The sequence below is a fragment of the Acinonyx jubatus genome, chromosome D4, assembly GCF_027475565.1.
Source record: "Acinonyx jubatus isolate Ajub_Pintada_27869175 chromosome D4, VMU_Ajub_asm_v1.0, whole genome shotgun sequence".
In the NCBI taxonomy this organism is placed as follows: Eukaryota; Metazoa; Chordata; class Mammalia; order Carnivora; family Felidae; genus Acinonyx; species Acinonyx jubatus.
In genome coordinates this window covers 12586362-12606968 of record NC_069391.1, presented here as the reverse complement: position 1 = coordinate 12606968, position 20607 = coordinate 12586362, and the positions used below count along the sequence as shown (strand labels likewise).

The 20607-nt window shown below is 38.5% G+C and overlaps 2 protein-coding genes across 4 annotated transcripts in view; one reads left to right on the top strand and one right to left on the bottom strand.

Moving 5' to 3' along the window:
• The window catches only part of LOC106965928 (olfactory receptor 1L8-like), a 412015-nt gene that overhangs the window by 143684 nt on the left and 247724 nt on the right, over positions 1–20607 (bottom strand). For all 3 annotated transcript variants that reach the window (XM_053204661.1, XM_053204662.1, XM_053204663.1), the window contains one exon: positions 15837–15881. The gene's annotated coding sequence lies outside the window, so the exon portion shown is untranslated. The remainder of the gene's footprint in view (positions 1–15836; positions 15882–20607) is intronic.
• On the top strand, positions 5415–6860 carry LOC106965680 (olfactory receptor 1N2-like). Its single transcript, XM_053204664.1, is given in 3 exon segments — positions 5415–6042; positions 6044–6343; positions 6345–6860. Coding segments are annotated over 3 exon segments (936 nt in total). The 5' UTR covers positions 5415–5494; the 3' UTR covers positions 6433–6860.

Below are 20607 nucleotides of genomic sequence, written 5' to 3'. Positions count from 1 at the left end.
ATGTGATGCCAAGGATGCAGAGAAAGGGGAATCCTCTTACATTGTTGGTGGGAATGCAAACTGGTGCAGGCACTGTGGAAGATAGTAAGGAGGTTCCTCAGAGAGTTAAAAACAGAACTACCCTATGATTCAGCAATTGCACTACTAGGTATTTATCCAAAGGATACAAAGTACTGATTTGAAGGGATAATGTTTATAGCAGCATTATCAACAATAGCCAAATTGTGGAAACAGCCCAAATGCCCATTGATTGATGAATGGATGGAGAAGATGTAGTATGTATGTATGTATGTATGTATGTATGTATGTATGTATGTTTGTGTGTGTGCGTGTGCATGTGTGTGTATTACTCAGCTATTAAGTAATGAAATCTTGCCATTTACAATGATATGGACGGAGCTAGAATGTATTATGCTAAGTGAAACAAGTCAGCCAGAGAAAGACAAATACTACGTGATCTCACTCATACATGGAATTTAAGAACCAAAACAGATAAACATAGGGCAAAGGGGAAAAACAAGAGATAGGGAGGCAAACCATAAGAGACTCTTAACTATAGAGAACAAACTGAGGGTTGATGGAGGGTAGGTGGGCAGGGGGATGGGCTAAATGGGTGATGGGTACTAAGGAGGGCACTTGTGGTGACCACTGGGTGTTATATATAAGTGATAAATTGTGCTCCTGAAACCAATGTTACACAATATGTTAACTAACTAGAATTTAAGTAAAATATTGAAAAATAGGAATTGGAAATACTGGTATTATTATCAGATAATTATCAGACAATCTGATTATACACCTAAAAATTCATTCCAAATCTATGACTAATAAAATGACTAACAAAATGATATAGCAAGGTCACTCAATACAAAAGTTAACATACAAAACCAACTGCATTTCTGCACCCTAGCCATGAACAAACAGAAACAAACATTCTAAACATGTTATTTACTTTAGACTATAAAAGCACAGATACCTAGGAATACATTTAAGGTAATGTGCAAGACCTCTTTACTAAAATTTACAAAATATTATTAAAACGTTATTGAAATAAAGTAGGCAAAAATGAAGAGATATACTATATTTATAGATTGAAAAATTCAGTATTACTATGGTAGACACTCTTCCCAAATTAGCCTATCAATGATATCACATTCATAGTTCTAGCAGGTTGTGTGTGTGTCTGTGTGTATAAAGCTAATTCTAAAGTTCACATAAAAACACAAGTACCAAGGATAGCCAAGGAAACAAATTTAGAAGACTTATACAACCATATATCAAGATATTATAAAACTATAATAATTAAAACTATGGTATTTACCAAGGACAGAAAAACTGATGAAACAGAAGAGTCTATAAACAGATTCATAGATAAATGTTCACCTGAATTATGAATGTGACTCTTCAACATAGCAGAATAAACTTTCCAAGATGATGACCTTTTCAATAAATCATCTGAGATAATCGGATACCCAAATGGGAGAAAATATAATTTGACTCTGACCTCATGCTGTATATAAAAATCAAGTCCAAAGAGATTCATCTAGAAATAAAAAATAACGGAGACTTTAGATGGAAACACGGGAGAATATCTTCATAATGAAGAAGTATGCAAATATCTCTTAGGACACAAACAACATAATCATAAAGAAAAAAATAAATTGGACTATATTAAAATTAATAACTTCTATTTCTCAAAAGACACCAATAAGAAAGTGAAAAGTCAACACCCAGAGGAGATATTTGTCATGTATACATGAAAATCATTCTGAAAAACTAAAGTTGAAACCATGCAAAACCTAGAACCCCCAAATTCTACTACTAAATATATATTCAACCAAAATGTGTATGTATGTTCTCTAAGAGGCTGTATAAGAATATTTGTATCATCATCTAAATGGCTATCAACAGTAGAACAGATGAAGTGTGGTATATCCATCAGTAGAGTATAAGCAACAACATCACTCTCTGCCTCCTGCTCCTCTCTCTGCCCTATCCTTGCCCCCGAGGATTTGGAGTGTCTATTGTAGTTATCCCATGCCCATATCAGCATCATGGTGGGTACGCGTGAGATGGGAGGAGAGAGATAACTTGTCTCTCAAGTCCCAGGTCTCCAGATTGAGAAGGACAATGAACAGGGAAGTGAATCCAAGGAAACACATTTTCACCAGGACCTCGTTTCGACACAAGATCTTGGACACTGACCTGATGTTCCAATGCAATGAAATTCTGAGCTTTGAGGGAAGGAGTGAATCGATTTTGAATGTGAGAAGAATTTAAATAATTTAAATTATTCTGTAATTTACCACAGAAAGCCAAAAGTTATTTGCTATTCTTTTTATGGACAGATGGAGCTTAATTTCTTTCCCTTAGTCACTGGCTTGGCCCTCGTGACTTCTTTGATCTATAGAAGGTAGTGAAAATGAGATTCTAGGATTTCCAAAGCTAGGTTTTATGAAAATCATGCAGTTTTCACCTTGATCTCTTAAAATGTTTGCTGTCAAGAGGCCCACTTTCAGAACGCTGCTGCCAGTGCTGTGAGCAGCCCACATGATTTGGAAAGGCCAGGCACAGGTGCACAGACCTGTGCACTGGAAAATGCATGAGTTATTTAAAAATAGTCCTGATAAAACTAGCTATTGTGAGTAATTAAAAGTAAAAGTGGATCTTTTTCTTTCACTATACCACAACATAAATTGCAAGTAAATCAAAATTTGGGTTGATGAGCATTAAGGAGGGCACTTGTTATGATTAACACTGGGTATTATATTTAAGGGATGAATCACTAAATTCTACTCCTGAAAGGAATGCTACACTGTATGTTAAGTAACTTGAATTTAAATAAAATATTGCAAGAAAAAAGGAGAAAAAATTTTAAATGTACTGTTTAAAATTTAGAAGAAATAACTAAATGACATTTTCCTGTTATGTAAGATGGAAAGACTTTTCAGTATAAAAGTAATGGAAAAAAATCACAAAGCCACATATCTGTCAATTTTGACTATAAAAAACATTTTTAAAAAGTTGTAGATGTCTTGGAATGGCAAGGACAGAAAACAACACCCATAAAATATTTTCATTTGTTTTATTGCCTCTAACATCCATTTTAAAACCCCACAAATATCCCAGTGGATAAAGGAGAAACATATTAATAGGATAATTTGGGGAATAATTAACCATCGTTAAAAAGCAGATGAAACAAATAGTCAATCTCACTAGTAACCAGAGACATGTGAGTTAGAAAAATGAGATTATTTTCTATCTGTGGAATTGTTGACGATTAAAACCAGTAATGATACTAGGACAAAGTGTGGTTAAGAACATGGATTCTAGGGTCATGCAGACTTAGGTTGGAATTCTACCACCTTCATTTAGTAGTTGTATGACCTTGGTCAAGTCGTTATCTTCCCTGGACCTCTGTTTCATCATCTGTAAAATGGGAATAATAATAGTTCCTGTATCTAAGCTTCCTGTATTACTTGAGATTGTGTAATGAAAGTGTTCAATAATATTAATAATAGTATCAATTCAATGGTATTAATAAAAATACAGGACATAAAACATTTTTAGCAGCTTCTAGGTATCAGACATTATGGTTGGTGTGCTCTATATAGGCTGCCTCATTTGGTTGAGAGTTTAGGACTTGAGGAGGTTGCTCTACATTAGGATTACTTTGTTTAGGAAAATCACCAACAGAAGTCATTATAATTTATATTTCTGACACTTCCCTCGATGCAATTTTGCTTAGAGTACGGGACAGAAATTCAACTGTCCAGTGCATAGGTACAATTTCCTAGGGACCTGCTGGTCAGGCTGAAGTGCACTGTATCCCAGCAAGAGGCCTCAGAATCACACTCCTGAGACCGACATCTGAGCTTAACTCTGGGAAATATTTGCCCTCAGTTCTCCCAGCATCCAGCCAGAGTTGGCTGGAGGAAAGGCTGCACAATGACACTGAGGTTGGCTCTAATGAGCACTTTGGGAGATGTTTTCAAGAAGCCTTTAAAACCCTAAGAAAGTCTCTTGTCTTCTCAGGCTTAGGGAAGCTGCAAAGGAATCATACACTCCATGTTCCTAATGAACTCTGGACTCAATAGGCACAAACTCTGCTGACTGAGTCTTAAAGATCCCAGAAACTTCCTCATTGTGAATTATCCATCCAGGAGAAAGAAATGGAAAATCTGAAGATGCCGGACACTGATGCATGCTCTCACAGGTGAGAATCTACAAGGGGCAGGACACACACACACACACACACACACACACACACACTTCCCAACACAACAACTAGGCAGAAGTTTCCTGGGTAGATGAGCTGACTCTCCACCTAAGATCAGAAGTCACTCTACGAACCAAAGAACAAATAGAGGATGAACTATTCACAGAAACGTCTAAGGCCATAGTTTTTACAAGGCCAATATGGAATGAGCTCTCACACCAGCTCTCTCTAAATCCCAGGGGAGCAGAACAGAGTGGCTACTTTCAAGCCCAGAGAACCAGAGCCTGATTCCTTCCATCTTCCTTCCTCTGATGAAAAGTAAATATTGGAGAAATATGGTACAATTGTAGGGGTAAAGGCACAGGCTCTGGAGTCAGGCACATCTGCATTTGAATGTCATTTACTAGCTATCTGATCTTGAATACATCAAATATCTCTGAAGCTCAGTGTCATCATTTACAAGGATAGTAGCACCTATGTCATGGCCTTATGAAGAATAAAAGAACGCCATGAAGATGTCTGGTATGTAACCAGTCTCTACAAATAGGAGCTGATCATGATGAGAGGCCAGGAGAACTGAAATGTCAGTTCCTAGAGTGAATACAGGTACAAAGAAGCAGAAGAGGAAGAGGACAGTGACAAAGAAGAGACAGTGATCATGGGGTGGGTGTGGCCCCCTTCCTGTTTGTGGAGAGGAGGAGATGCGGTAGATGGGACATCACAGATACTCACTGCCCTTAGCCCACATACCCTGTGGCCCCAGTTAGGGAAGGGCATAGGGAGGGGAGCTAAATGGTGCGGTCAAGTTCTAGGGATTGGGGAGGCTAGTAGAGAGGAGGCTATTTTGTCTAATTGGTGAGTGTGTGTGTGTGTGTGTGTGTGTGTGTGTGTGTGTGTGTGTTGGGGGAGAGGCATCAAAGGAAATTATCAATCACTAAACATTAATGACTTTTCCAATCATGCCTTCAAGGATATGCTCAATTCTTAGCTCCTCCAATAGCCTACACTGACTTCTCTAGTCAAACTGATATCTTCCCTGGACCCCATTTAAACCAAAAGCACAATCTGCATTTGTATGGATATTATCTTGCCTGTTTCTATGTCCTGTGGGTATTTTCCTACATGTCCAATGAGATCCAAGATTCTCATTGTCAAGGTCCATTTATTCTCCTTTTTTCCCCAATACAGTTCTGGCTACACAGATACATCTGTGGTTGATCTAATAATTAAATACTAACGGAGGGAATATCTGAACAGATAACAAGAACTACAGGGATGGGAAAACCAAGCAGAGTGAACCAAACTGCTATTTCAGACTTCTTCCTTCTAGGACTCTCTGAGCAGCCAGGGGAGCAACCTTTCCTATTTGGCGTTTTTCTGGGCGTGTACCTGTTCACCATGACAGGGAACCTGCTCATCATCCTGGTCATCAGCTCTGACCCACACCTTCATACTCCCATGTACTTCTTCCTGGCAAACTTATCATTAACTGATGTCTGTTTCACCTCTGCTTCAATACCCAAAATGCTGGCCAACATTCATACCCAGAATTGGACCATCTCCCATTCTGGTTGCCTTGCACAGCTGTATCTCCTCCTTGTGTTTGGTGGCCTCGACAACTGCCTTCTGGCTGTGATGGCATATGACCACTATGTGGTCTACTGTCAGCTACTCCATTACAGCACAGCTATGAGTCCCCAACTTTGTGCACTAATGCTGGGTGCTAACCAACTGCCCATGTGCTGGGTGCTAACCAACTGCCCTGCCCTGGTGAACACACTGCCTCTGACCCGTGTGGCCTTCTGTGCCCACAAAGCCATCCCTCTGTGATCCTAGTGCTCTACTGAAGCTTGCCTGCTCAGATACCCACATTAATGAGCTGATGATCATCACCATGGGCCTGATGTTCCTCACGGTTCCCCTCATGCTGATTGTCCTCTCCTATGTCCACATTTCCTGGGCTATGTTTGGCATCTCATCTCCTGGAGGGTGCTAGAAAGCCTTCTCTACCTGTGGTTCTCACCTCACAGTGGTTCTGCTGTTCTATGGATCTCTTATGGGTGTTTATTTATTTCCTCCATCAACTCACTCTGCAGAGAGTCAAAGCAGGGATGCCATTCTCTATGGTGATTATCCCCATGCTAAATCCATTCATCTATAGCTTGAGGAACAGAGACATGAAGGAGGCCTTGTGTAAACTATTTGGCAATTGAAAAACATTCCTCCCACCATGACGGTGATGCCTGGTCCTGGTATCCTGAGCAACACTGCCCTCCATCATTTTGGTAATTTCACCACTCTCAGACTGATTTTTAAGGGAAGGTTATCAGGTAACTCCGGGTTAGGGGCACAACAAAAAGGAGATTCTCACTCATTTATTTGGCTTTAGAATGAGATGTTCTGTCTCAGGCTCTCTCTGGATCTCAGTGCTAAGGGAAGGCAAGACACCATTCATCCTTCTCATCTCTAAAACCAGAGTATTAGCCAGAGTGAACTAAAGTATATGACATACGCTCTGGATTCAAGTACCCCTACTCTTGGGTACTATGGCACAGGGTGAAGGTATGAGAATACAAACATGTATTGAGTATTTACAAGGTTCCTCATTGTTCTTCACATCAGTTCTTTGAGGCAGGGTTGTGAAAAGTATGACTCAGAATGTAAATAACTTCCCCAAACCAGGTAAGTTTGATTCTAATACTCATCCTCTTTCTACTATACCACATTGTGGACATCATGATAAATATTGAAGGATTGTCATAGGAGATGAAGAATTAAATTAATATATATTTTATGGTATTTCCTTAATATTTCATTTCTTTAACTCAAGAACACTCCTTTCTGTTATTGTAATGGCTGGTGAAACAGAGTCAATATTTATGTATTCCTACTGTGTGCCAACTTTGTACTAAAGTATCCACTTTATTTTCTGGGTTCTTTAATAAAATATCCAAAATGCAAACACAAAACTATAAATCATGTGTGCTGGAAATTTTAGAGCAATAATTTGAGGAAAGGTAGTCTGGTGGAAATGGGTGTTCTGAGAAGTCACAAGCTTAACAGAGGTTATATTTTTGCAGTGGGGTTACAGGTTACTATTTTTTTTTTATATCCACATGTTTCAAATGAGGGCATTTTTAGAACTAGGAATGAAATTTGAGAGTTGGCAAAAAAAAATATTACAATGATTAGAAAGTCACCCCAGAGAGATAAAGAAGCACCTAAAAACAGGGCTCTCCAAAGACTCAAAGTCCAGTTCATCCTTGATCAAGTTTTTTAAAAAGGAGGGTGTGACTTTTTGATGTCTTCTACAACAGATCTTGCTTTGAAAGGAAGACGATTATACAAGAAGAAGATTGCACCTGTGTGCGTTTCCCTTTGACCATCCTCCCTTCTCTCCATCCCTTCTTCTTAGATAGAAGAGGTGGAAATAACATGACAACCAGGGAAACCAGACCAGACCATCCTGGCCTTGAAGTAGGTTACGTGCCCTGACCACAGCAATCTACTACTGCAATTTCTAGTAGGAAAGCAGAGGTTTAAAAAATCAACCTTTGGGGCACCTGGGTGGCTCAGTCGGTTGAGTGTCCAACTTCGGCTCAGGTCATGATCTCACAGCTGGTGAGTTCCAGCCCCGCGTCAGGCTCTGTGCTGACAGCTTGGAGCCTGGGGCCTGCTTCTGATTCTGTGTCTCCCTCTCTCTCTCTGCCCCTGACACACTCACATTCTGTCTCTGTCTCTCTCAAGAGTGAATAAACATTAAAAAAAATTTTTTTTAAATCAACCTTTGTGTTTGTTGGTAATATCCCTTTTTTTCTGAGCCAATTTCTTACCTGTAATATCACCACCTCTGCCTTCCAGGCACCCAAATACACCATACTGTTTACTATCTATTCAGTCTGTTCTCTGCCCTGTATTAATAGGCTATCCTAGCAATCAAACTCCCATTCCTGGAGGGTTAAACCAAATATCATTATATCTCTTAAAAGACATGCACTCAATTGGCGAGTAAGGTTCACTCTTCCACAGGACCATTTACACTTTTGAAGGTGATCTTCTTAAACCAAATGGACTCAAATGGATAGGATATTTCTGGAGATATTTCTGAGTCCAGAAATTTTAGGTGCAGGTATATAGATGAATATATATGGTTATAACTTATCTGTTTCTCCTAGTCTCATGTTCTCAACTATATTTGCCCCTTATAAGACTCAGAAAATAACCAGAATATTGTTTAGGCAGGGGTAATGACTTGGTAAAGAACAGCATAAGTATTGTAAGTAAAGACTCCATAAATTACAAAGTCACTGGTGCTTTACTTTTTTTTCAGAAGGTATATTTGCTTTATTTGTCATTTTAAAACCTATATTCAAACTTTAATATATTTTAATTAGGTAAAGTATTTCTTTTGTATACAAAAATTTAGAGACTTTATGTCATATCTAAGAATCCCACTATATATCCTGTGGGATATAGATAGCTAATTACAACTAATAAAATTCTGAGAATGGAAATAGTCCTTTACATAGTACAGAATCACAATGTAAAAATTTTAGAAATAACGTCATCCCAAATTTATATTGTAAAATACTGTTAGATATTATAATTGTGTTGTTTTAATGACAATAATTGATGCTGTGTAAAAGCAGGTGAAGGAGATATTCTGAAATGCTACTGGTAATTGGAATACAAATTGGTATAGACTTCCAGGAAATAAGTTGATAATATATATTTAGAGCATAAAAAATATTTGTACCAGGGCACCTGGGTGGCTCAGTAAGTTAAGCATCTGACTTCAGCTCAGGTCATGATCTCACAGTCTGTGAGTTCAAGCCCCGTGTCAGGCTCTGTGCTAACAGCTCAGAGCCTGGAGCCTGCTTTGGATTCTGTGCCTCCCTCTCTCTCTGCCCTCCCCTGCTCATGCTCTGTCTCTCTCTGTCTCAAAAATAAATAAAACATTTAAAAAAATTTTGTACCTTATGACCTACTCTTTCACTTCCAGGAGTTTGATCAAGGAAATAGTAAATCAATATTATTTATAACTTTGCTCTCAGTATCCAAGAGTCTCTTATGGTTTGCCTCCCTCCCTCTCTGTAACTTTTTTTCCCCCTTCCCCTCCCCTGTCGTCTTCTGTTAAGTTTCTGAAGACCCACATATGAGTGAAAACATATGGTATCTGTCTTTCTCTGACTGACTTATTTCACTTAGCATAATACCCTCCAGTTCCATCCACACTGTTGCAAATGGCCAGATTTCATTCTTTCCCATTGCCAAGTAGTACTCCATTGTATATATAAACCACATCTTCTTTATCCATTCGTCAGTAATAACTTTGATATAAAGATATTACTCATAAGAGAAACAGAAAGCTCTCAAATTTTAGTCATTGTGGCTAATTATGCTATGTTGATATGATGGAGTAGTGTGTGAGCTTTCCAATATTTGATAACACATCACTATACTGAACTCATTATGAATTCATTATTCATAATACTTGTCTAAAAAAACTTGAATATACCAAAATATTAAAAGGTACTATCCCAGGGTGATGGAATTATGTATGATTGTTCTTGTCTCTCTTCCATATCCACTTTCCACTTGTATTTTCCATGGTAAAATCTTACTTCGATAAACATAAATAGAAATATCTTTAAAATTTTATATCAATTCTTTTTGGCCAATATGTATACTCTGGTTGTCTGGAGTTTGCTGTGGAAATAAAATTAATATTTCTCTTGTTTAAGAGAGAATTTCTAGAAAACTCTGTTTTCCACAAAGAGATGCTAGATGAGGTTATTATATACAGATCTTCCTTGACTCACAATGGAATATGTCCTGATGAACCCACCATAAGTTGACAATATCCTGAAGTGAGAATGCATTTCATACACCTCACCTACTGAACATCACAGCTTAGCCCAGCCTACCTTACGTGTGCTCAGGATGCTTACATTAGCCTACAGGTGCACAAAATCATCTAACACAAAGTCTATTTTATAACTGTTGGATAACTCATGCACTTTATTGAATACCATATGGAAAGTGACAACGGAGATGGGTGTATGGGACAGAATGGTTGCAAGTGTATTGCTTGTTTACCCCCCTGATCACATGGCTGACTGGACGCTGTTGCTGTTGCTGCCGGCATCCCAAGAGAGCATCATGATATGTGCCACATATTGCTAGCTCAGGAAAAGATCAAAATTCAAAGTACTGTTTGTACTGAATGCATATCACTTTTGCACTATTATACAGTTGAAAATTCATTAAGTTGAATCAACAACCATCTGTATTCTGCTACAAGGGAGAGAGACAGAGGCTTTTTTAAAGAAAATTAAGTATTTTAAAAAATAGAAGAAAAGGTTCATCTGTCTTAAAAATCAGTTATGATGTCATTTTTCATTTGAGACTGAAAGGGTTTTCTGTCTATCCACATAAGCATCAGGGGCCTGACATCACAATTATCCTAGGGTTAAGTCAACATTTCTTTATCTATTTTATTCATCAACGTTCCGGGTAGGCAAAAGAAACCACCATTGGTATTTTAAGCAAAAATTAAGTTAATTCAAGGAATTGGGTCCTTACAAAGTCATTTACAGTGTCATAGAATCACAGGCTCTAGAATGAGTCACTAGGAATAAATGTGAGGACAAGAATAATGAGACCAACATGGAGTACTTCTACCTCTTATGTCATCAGGAAGGTGGGGAATCAGAAGGTCGCCATTGGAACTATGAATTCAGGAGCATATCCATGCAGCTACAACCCAGATATCAGGGATTAACATAAAAAATACATGTTTATTCCCCCTAAACTGATGACTGGACCCAGAAAAGTGGAATCCAACTGCTATTCTCAATGCAACTGCCTGTCAGCATCTATGTACCTGCTGATTGGACGCCAAAATTCTACTGCGGAAAAAATGCTCCATTAATACATCTGACAGTAGAAAAGGCAAAAATAAACAAAAACAAAAACCCCAAATGCACTTCATCTCATTTCACTATTCAAAATTTCACAAAAGTACATCTATTCAATAGAACCTAATTCATATCCAGGACCTGACTCACAAAGGAGTCTGGGGAAAGTATTCTTTTCTTCTTTCCAGCTTTTCAAGTGTAGGAAGGTACAGCAGAACAAAGTCAGAATGGATGGAGAGTGCCAATTGATCATTTCTCAAACACTTACTAATAAAACCATTGAATGATAACTTTTTTCTTTTCCCAAATTGATATGCCTGATTCACAGTAATTTAAGTTCCCATATTGTCAAGGCAGAGGAACAACAGTACTAAAATATTTTGTATGGTCTGGATCTTTCAGGGAATATAGATTAATGCTGAAGATCATAGAATGCCAAGAGCACTCACAAGAATTATGGAAAAGGAATTCTCAGAAAAGGGGTAAATGTTTCAATGGCCAAGCTAATGACCATGCTCTGAGTGTGCTGATTTAAGTATGTCATAAAAGTATATGAAAAGATGCTCAACATCATTAGTCATTAGAGAAATACAATTCAAAACCACAGAGAGATTTCACTCTACATCCACTAAGACGACTAAAATAAAACAACAGCAACAACAACAACAGACAATAGCAAGTGTTGATGAGAATGTGAATAAACTGGTGGGATAAACTGGTGGGATAAACTCGTGGGATAACTGCCAGTAGGAAGGTGAAATGGTACAGGCACTTTGGGAACTAGTTTTCAGTTTCTCTGAAATTAAGCATAACTTTGCTGTATGATCCAGCAATCCCACTCTGAAGTATATATACAAAAGAACCGAACACATGTCCACACAAAAACTTGTACATTCGTGTTCATAGCAGCATTATTCACAACAGCCAAAAAGTGCAAACAAGTCAAATGTCCATCAACGGATGAGTGGATAAACAAAAGTGGTAGATCCATATAATGGAATATTATTCAGCAATAAAAAGGAATGAAGTACCAATTCATGCTGCAAAATGAACAGATCTTGAAAATATTAAGCAAAATTCAAGCCAATCAAAAAGGGCTTCATATTATATCAGTCCATTTATATGAAATGTCCAGAATAGGAAAATCCAGAGAGAGAAGGTAGGTGGGTGGTTTCTAAGGGCTAGGAGAAAGGGGAAATAAGGACTGAATGCTAGGGATACAATAACACAGTTTATAACTGTACAAAAATTAAGAAATATATACAGATGATCTTAACAAAATACGTGTATACTAGTACATTAAAAACTCCAAAACGTTCATGAGTAAAATTAAAGCAGACTCAAATACATAGAGATGTACCATGCACATGGACTGAATGACTCAGTATTGTTATGGTGGCAGGTTTCCTCCCAAAATGATCTATAGATTCAATGTGGTTAAAGCACATTGACTACTAAAGCAGACTACTTTTAGAAGCTAATGCTTAATTTTATATAGAAATAAAAAGAAATCAGAATAGCCAAAACAATTTAAAAATGAGAAACCTGGCAGACTTACGCTGTCTAATTTCAACACTTTTTATAAATCCATAGCAATGAAAATAATAATTGCATGAAAATAGGAATATAGATCAACGAACAGAGTGAATAATCCTGAAATAGACCAATATGTATATGATTAATTAATATTTTACAAATGTGCCAACATAACTCAATGTAGAAAAGATATTGTTTCCACAAATTGTGCCAGCATCATTCATTATCTATCTACCTACCTACCTATCTTTATATGTATTTCAATATATATTAAATGAACAAAGACTCTTATGTTGTACCGTATACAAAACAGAGCCTGAAATGGGTCAAATGTGTAAGAACTATAACTATAAAACCTTTAGAAGAAAACACTGAACAAAATCCTGGTAAACATGGGGTAGGCAAAAGTTTCTTAGGTGGGACACAGAAGTCTAGAAAAATTTATAATGTAGATTTCTTAAAAATAAAATGTATTTGCTCTTTAAAAGAGACTCTTTATAGGGGCGCCTGGGTGGCTCGGTCGGTTAAGCGTCCGACTTCGGCTCAGGTCATGATCTCACGGTCCGTGAGTTCGAGCCCCGCGTTGGGCTCTGTGCTGACAGCTCGGAGCCTGGAGCCTGTTTCAGATTTTGTGTCTCCTTCTCTCTCTGCCCCTCCCCTGTTCATGCTCTGTCTCTCTCTGTCTCAAAAATAAATAAACGTTAAAAGAGACTCTTTATAAAATATAATTAAAAACCCGCAAGCCTCAGACTGGCAGAAAATATTTGCAGAACATATTTCTAATAACGACTTGAATCCAGAATACATACAGAGGACAAGCAACCCAATTATTTTAAAAAAGCACACACAAAAGACTTGAAAAGATATTTCACCAAAGGCGATACATAGCAAATCAGCTTGTGTAAAGAAACTCAACATCGTTAGTCTTTAGATAACAGGAAATGAAAGGCACAAGAAGATACTATGATGAACTCACTAAAATGGCTAAAATTCAAAGGATTCACCACACCCCGTGGTACTAAGGATGTTAGAAAGTAGAATTTTCTCATACATTGTTGGTAGTAATGCAGAGTGCAGAGCCCTGTGGGGAAACGGTTGGGCAGCTTCTCATAAAGTTTAAACATACACTTGACCCAACAATTCCACTTGCAAGTACTTACCTGAGAGAAAGGAAAACTTCATACAGGGATCTGTATGCATGGCTATCCATGTATACACGTGTATGGGGCAAGGGTGATCCTGCAGTGAGTGACAGTGATATGCAGTGAAGAAAGGATGGCCCATCCAACAAATGGTGCCAAAGTAACTGAATATCTCTACAGAAGAAAGATGAAGAATAACTCATGGTAATAAAAAAAATTACTTCCGGAAGGATGATAGATCTAACTATAAAAGGTAAAAAAAAAAAAAAAAAAGCTGTTTGGAAATAACATGGAGAGTATCTCTATATATTTGGCCAGATTACAACAAAACACAAAAAGTACTCATCATAAAGGAACAAATAGATTAACTGAACTACATTAAATTTATGATTTGTTATTCATCAAAATATATTATTTATACCATTTGGAAAATGTAAAGGCAACGCAGAGATTATCGATTGATCAATCGATCGATCAGTCGATCTATCAATCCATATATCCATCTATCTTCACCAGATAAGTCAAATTCAGAATATATGAAAGGTTCTTCAATATGATAAGAAAAAAGAAAAAAAATGCAGTATAAAAATAAGCACAAGATTTAACTAGCTACTTCACACAAGAAGATACCCAAATGAAAAATGCCCATATTAAAAGGTGTTTGGGGCCCCTGGGTGGCTCAGTCGGTTGAGTGTCCAACTTTGGCTCAGGTCACGGTTTCTCAGTTTGTGAGTTTGAGTCCTGTGTCCGGCTCTGTGCTGGCAGCTCAGAGCCTGGAACTGTTTCAGATTCTTGTCTCCCTCTCTCTGCCCTCCCCCTTCACTCTCTGTCTCTGTATCTCTCTCTCAAATATAAACATTAAAAAAATGTTAAAAGATGCTCAAATTAAGTTAATATCAAATACAAATTAAAACCACAATAAGGTACTATTACACACCCATCAGCACTGCTAACACTCAAAAGACTAGCAATCTGGGTCTTACTAGAGCAACTAAAACCTTGTGCTACAAATGGAGGTTTATATTAGTATAAACCCCTGGAGTGCCATTAGGTATTACCTATAAATGTACGCCCCGTGACACAGCATTTCCATTCCTATGTACATACTCCAGCAAACTGCATGTATATGCTTATTTATAAGATATTTACAAGATATCCATGGCAGCTCTATTCATAATAGTCTCAAACTACAAAAAACCTAATTGCCCATCTACATTATAATTGTTTAAAAATGGCAGTATAATCACATAGTGGAATTCTCAACAAAATCAGAATAAACCAAATACACACTAAACGTTGATGTAGCTCACAAACGGTAAATGAAATAAATCATTGCAAACTGAAAAATTGGCCTACATTATCAATTTCTCAATTTATCAATTTCTGCTCTACAAAAGACACCTTAGTTGCACTTTATGAGGAGAATAAGACACAGGAGGGTCAGAATACTGGCCATGATACTTGGGCCAAGACGATCTCAAGTTGGGATGAAAAAACAGATGCCTGCACCTTTTACCCAAGCTTCCTTCTGTGTTACAGATTGCAGTGACTGGGGTGACAGTAGCAAGCCCAGAGCAGTGCCTCTCAAGTAGATGGATGGGGGAACACCCTCTAAGGGTGTGCAGGTAGAACAGGAATCCCACTTGAAAGCAGCGATGCACCTTCTCCCCTTCGGGATTCAGAGATAATTAGTCCTCTGTTCCCACTAATGAGAATGCTGGAGCCTCCAAATCTGATAAATATTCCCACCATGGGCCCCCTCAGGCCCTCTCAGTTCCATTAATTGAGACTCCACAAATCTACCCTGCAGTTACCCACCACACTAGATTTCCTTTCCACTCCATAAGGGGTACAGGCTGAGTCTCCAGATGGGGCTGTGATGCGACTTTGCATTGTCCAAGGAGAAAGTGTTTTGGACACAGAACCCCGCTGTTCAATAATGTGTGAGATTGGTTGAGATCGCTTGGGTAAGTGATGAATCAGACAGACCAGAGTTCAAGTCTGGGTTTTACTACTTACCAGCTGCTTCATTTGGGACAAATTCCTTCACCTCAGTTTCCTTATCTGAAAAACAGAGAATTCATCTTATAAGATAGTGAAAACGCAGTGAGGTAAGTAAAGTCATTTTAGCACAGTGTGTCGCAGATAAGCCAATTCTCATTAATTCTTCATACTATTGTGATCACTGAGACGTTTTGTAATTTACCCATAACTAAGAGATGACCCAGGTAGTTTTTTACACCCAGATCCATACTCTTAAGCGCTGAGTCATTCTGCCCCCTGTTATGGGGAAAAAGACTCTAGAGAATGAATTGCACGAGAAAATCGGGAGGCAGCTACTCTATGTCTTTCTGAAATGCTATGCCTCCTGACTGCTCTTTTCTCCAAGTTTGTTCCAATGTTCCCTCTGCAGATCCATCTCCATTTCTGGTCCACTGTAACAAAGGTTTGTTTGCATACGGTGTGGTGGCCAGGATGCTGCTGCTTTTCCTAACTCTACAGGAACTTCAATTTCTGTATGTATTTATGTCTTCAGATCCCAAACTAACTGGCTAAACTCTATACCACTAACTCCAAGTTTTTGAAAAGACAACTCGATTGACTCCGCTTGATTCAGGGGACTCCATGGTTCCATCATCTGTGGCCAGAGAGCCTGGGACATGTATTATGTAACTCTGCTTGCTCACTCTTCTCCTGCCACATGGGTTCTCCCACACTCAGGCCCTTTACCACCTTTGGACTTTCACATGTGCTAGGAGGTTTACTATCCCCCTGTTCTTTCTTCTGCCCCTGATAGAGCTCATTACTAGTTCAGGTCCCCAATTATACTTAACTTTCTTAAAGAAATTCTCCCTGACCTCTTATCTAAATTAGGTCCTCCAATTATACTTTCTCAGTGATATTACCACACTTCTCCTTTTCAGTACTAATCAGAGTTTCTAACTACATATTCACTTGTTTAATTATTTATTGTCAGTCTCTCCAATTAGCCTGCAAGGCCAGGGACTGTGCCTGTTCTGATTAACTTAAATATCCAGTGCCCACAGGCATTTCTGGCATAAGGTAGGCAACCAGTAGGTATTTGAATAGATGAAATATTGCAAACATGGCTCCCTAGACCCACTGTAGAGGCATTCTAAAGGATGAGTCTACTCCACATGGTTACACTCCCAAAGTAGTGGGAAAACCCAAAGTACTCCCAAAGTTGACAAATATCTGTAGTGCCCTTGAGAAAGTAAAGATCTTCCTATCTTAGGAAGCAGAGTTGTATAATGGACTGACTTCCAGGTTTGGCAGAAAAGAGATCTTGGTTTGAATATTGACTTGTCCTCTTACTAGCTATATGATCTTAGGCTGGTCAGTTAGCCTTTCTGATCTGAAAATGTAAGGTAAACATATTCCGTACATGGGTGGTATAGATTAAATGATAGAAGTCATTGGCACACAGTAAACATATCATAAATAGCTTTTATACCTATGATTTTTGAACGGGCCCTGAAAGCCTTTGCCTTTTTCATTCTCTCCCCTTCTGGGAATAACAGAGTTAGCCACATCTCTGGCACCTCCCTCCTAGTTTTCTGATGTTTCCAGGACATTACAGGGATTCTGCCTAATTTAAGAAATATTTTAGAGATCATTTCTCTGATTCTTCTAGCTGTACAGTTTTTAAATAGCCCCTGAGGGTAAAAGAAATCACCTTCATTCTTTTCTGTTCATTTTAGATACTTTTACTATTTGTACTTCTAGGGTACAGGTGCAGCCAGAGAAGTAAAAAGCCTTTTGCTACACATCAGATCCATCACTTGTGGTTCCTTGAGAAAAGTCCCCTAAACTTTCTAAAGTGGAGCCCAAATCCGTCCACTTCACTCTATTTCCCCAGCTACTTTTCTGGGTCCCTCATGTGTTTCCTTACAGGTCTCCTCATTGGCATTCTGGCCCCTACAATCTTCTCCACAGCAGTGGAGTACTCTTTCCATATTGTAGGTCAGATTATGGCTTCTGCTGCTTAAACACCCCCCATGCCCATGGCTCTCTGATGGTTCTGAGAATCCGCACTCTCTGGTCATTCCTGATCGTGCCCACCTCTCCTGCCACTCGCCTTTGCTCACTACACTTGACCCCACTTGCCTTCTTCCTGCTTCCCCAAATACATGTGCTCCTCCCACGTTTGCACTTATTGTTTCTTATCGGAAATACACTTCCCCCAATTCTTCACTTGGCCGGGACTTTCTTATCCATTCCTCCTTGAGTCTTTTGTTGACCATGAAACTTAAAGGGATCTGCTAGTCATTGCTACAGCTACATTTTGTTTTCACTTTAACACCTATTTTCTTTTTTTTTTTAATTTTTAACATTTATTTATTATGGAGAGACAGAGAGAGACAGAGCATGAGCAGGGGAGGGACAGAGAGAGCGGGAGACACAGAATCCTAAGCAGACTCCAGGTTCTGAGCTGTCAGCACACAGCCTGACGCGGGGCTCGCACTCACAAACCGCGAGATCATGACCTGAGCTGAAGATGACGCTGAAACCGACTGAGCCACCCAGGCGCCCCAACACCTATTTTCTTGTTTACTTAAGTGTTTGTTACATGGCTCCTCTGACTAGAATACTAACTACAAGAGGGCAGGAACCCTGCTGGATTCCTTACCATTGTTTTTCTGGTACTTGAGAGCAGGGACTGACACATAGTAAGTACTTGTTGAATGTGGAATGAATAAATTAGTCAGTCCTGGGTGCCTTATCAAAGGCAGACTGGTAAAGAGGTTTTTTTTGTGTTGTTGGTTTTTTTTTATAAATTAAATTCAAGTTAGTTAACGTACAGTGTTGTCTTGGCTTCAGGAGTAGAACTCAGTGATTCATCTCTTACATATGACATTCAGTGCTCATCTGGAAAAGTGCTCTCCTTAATGCCCATCACCCATTTAATGCCCATCACCTACCTCCCCTCCAGCAACCCTCAGTTTGCTCTCTGTATTGAGTCTCTTATGGTTTGCCCCCCACCCCGTTTTTATGTTATTTTCCCTTCTCTTTCCCTATGTTCATCTGTTGTGTTCTCAAATTCCACATATGTGAAATTATATGATATCTGTCTTTCTCTGACTTATTTTACTAAGCATAATACCCTATAGTTCCATCCATGTTGTTGCAAATGGCAAGATTTCATTCTTTTTGATCATCTAGTAGTATTCCATTGTATATACACATACCACATCTTCTGGATCCATTCATTAGTCGATGGACATTTTGGGCTCTTTCCATAATTTGGCTATTATTGATAGCACTGCTACAAACATTGGGGTGCATGTGCCCCTTTGAATCAGCAGTTTTGTATTCTTTGGATACATTCCTGGCAGTGTAATTGCTGGGTTGTAGTGTAGTTCTATTTTAAATTTTTTGAGGAAACTCCATATTGTTTTCTAGAGTGGCCACACCAGTTTGCATTCCCAGCAGCAGTGCAAAAGGATTCCCCTTTCTCCACATCCTCATCAACATCTGTCCTTTCCTGAGTTGTTAATTTTAGCCATTCTGACAGGTACAAGGTGGTATCTCGTTATGGTTTTGATTTGTATTTCCCCAATGATGAGCGATGTAGAGCATCTTTTCACGTGTCTGTTAGCCATCTGAATGTCTTCTATGGAAAAGGGTCTATTCGTGTCTTCTGCCCATTTCTTAAGTGGATTATTTGGTTTTTGAGTGTTGAGTTTGGTAAGTTCTTTTTTTTTCCAGTGAAGCAATGATATTTTTTATTTTTATTATTTATTTTTATTCTTATTATTTTTAAACTTAAATTCAAGTTAGTTAAATACAGTGTAGTCTTGGCTTCAGAAATACTACCCAGTGATTCATCTCTTACATATGATAGCCAGTGCACCTTCCCAAAAGTGCCCTCCTTAATATCCATCACCCGTTTGACCCATTCCTTCACCCACCTGCCCTCAATTTGTTCTCTGTATTTAAGAGTCTCTTAGTTCTTTATAGATTTTGGATATTGACCCTTTATCGGATATGTCATTTGCAAATATCTTCTCCCATTCTGTTGGTTGCCTTTTAGCTTTGTTGTTTTCCTTCACTGTGCAGAAGCTTTTTATCGTGATGAGGATAGTTCATTTTTGCTTTTTTTTTCCCTTGCCTCTGGAGACATGTCAAGGAAGAAGTTGCTGTGGCTGAGATCAAAGAGGCTGCTACCTGTTTTCTCCCATAGGATTTTGATGGTTTCCTCTCTCATATTTAGGTCTTTCATCCATTTTGAATTAACTTTTGTGTATGGTGTAAATAAGTGGTCCAATTTCATTCTTCTGCATGTCACTGTCCAGTTTTTCCAACATCATCTGCTGAAAAGACTGCCTTTTTTCCCATTGGATACTCTTTCCTGCTTTGTCAAATATTAGTTGGCCAGATATTCGTGGATCCATTCTGGGTTCTCTGTCCTACTCCATTGATCTATGTGTGTGTGTGTGTGTGTGTGTGTGTGTGTGCGCCAGTACCATACTGTCTTTGATGATTACAGCTTTGTAATACAGCTTAAAGTCTGGAATTGTGATGCTTCCAGCTTTGGTTTTCTTTTTTGACATTGTTTTGTCTACTTATGGTCTTTTGGGTTCCATACAAATTTTAGGATTGCTTTGATCACAGACTCTAAAGTCAGAATTACCAGATTTAAACTTTAAACCTCCATCTTTTTCTAGGTGACTCAATTTCTTAATCAATAAAATGGGCCTAACCATGACTATCTCATAGAGCTCTTTTGGATTTCAGTGAGGTACTGCATGTCTATTAATATTCTGAT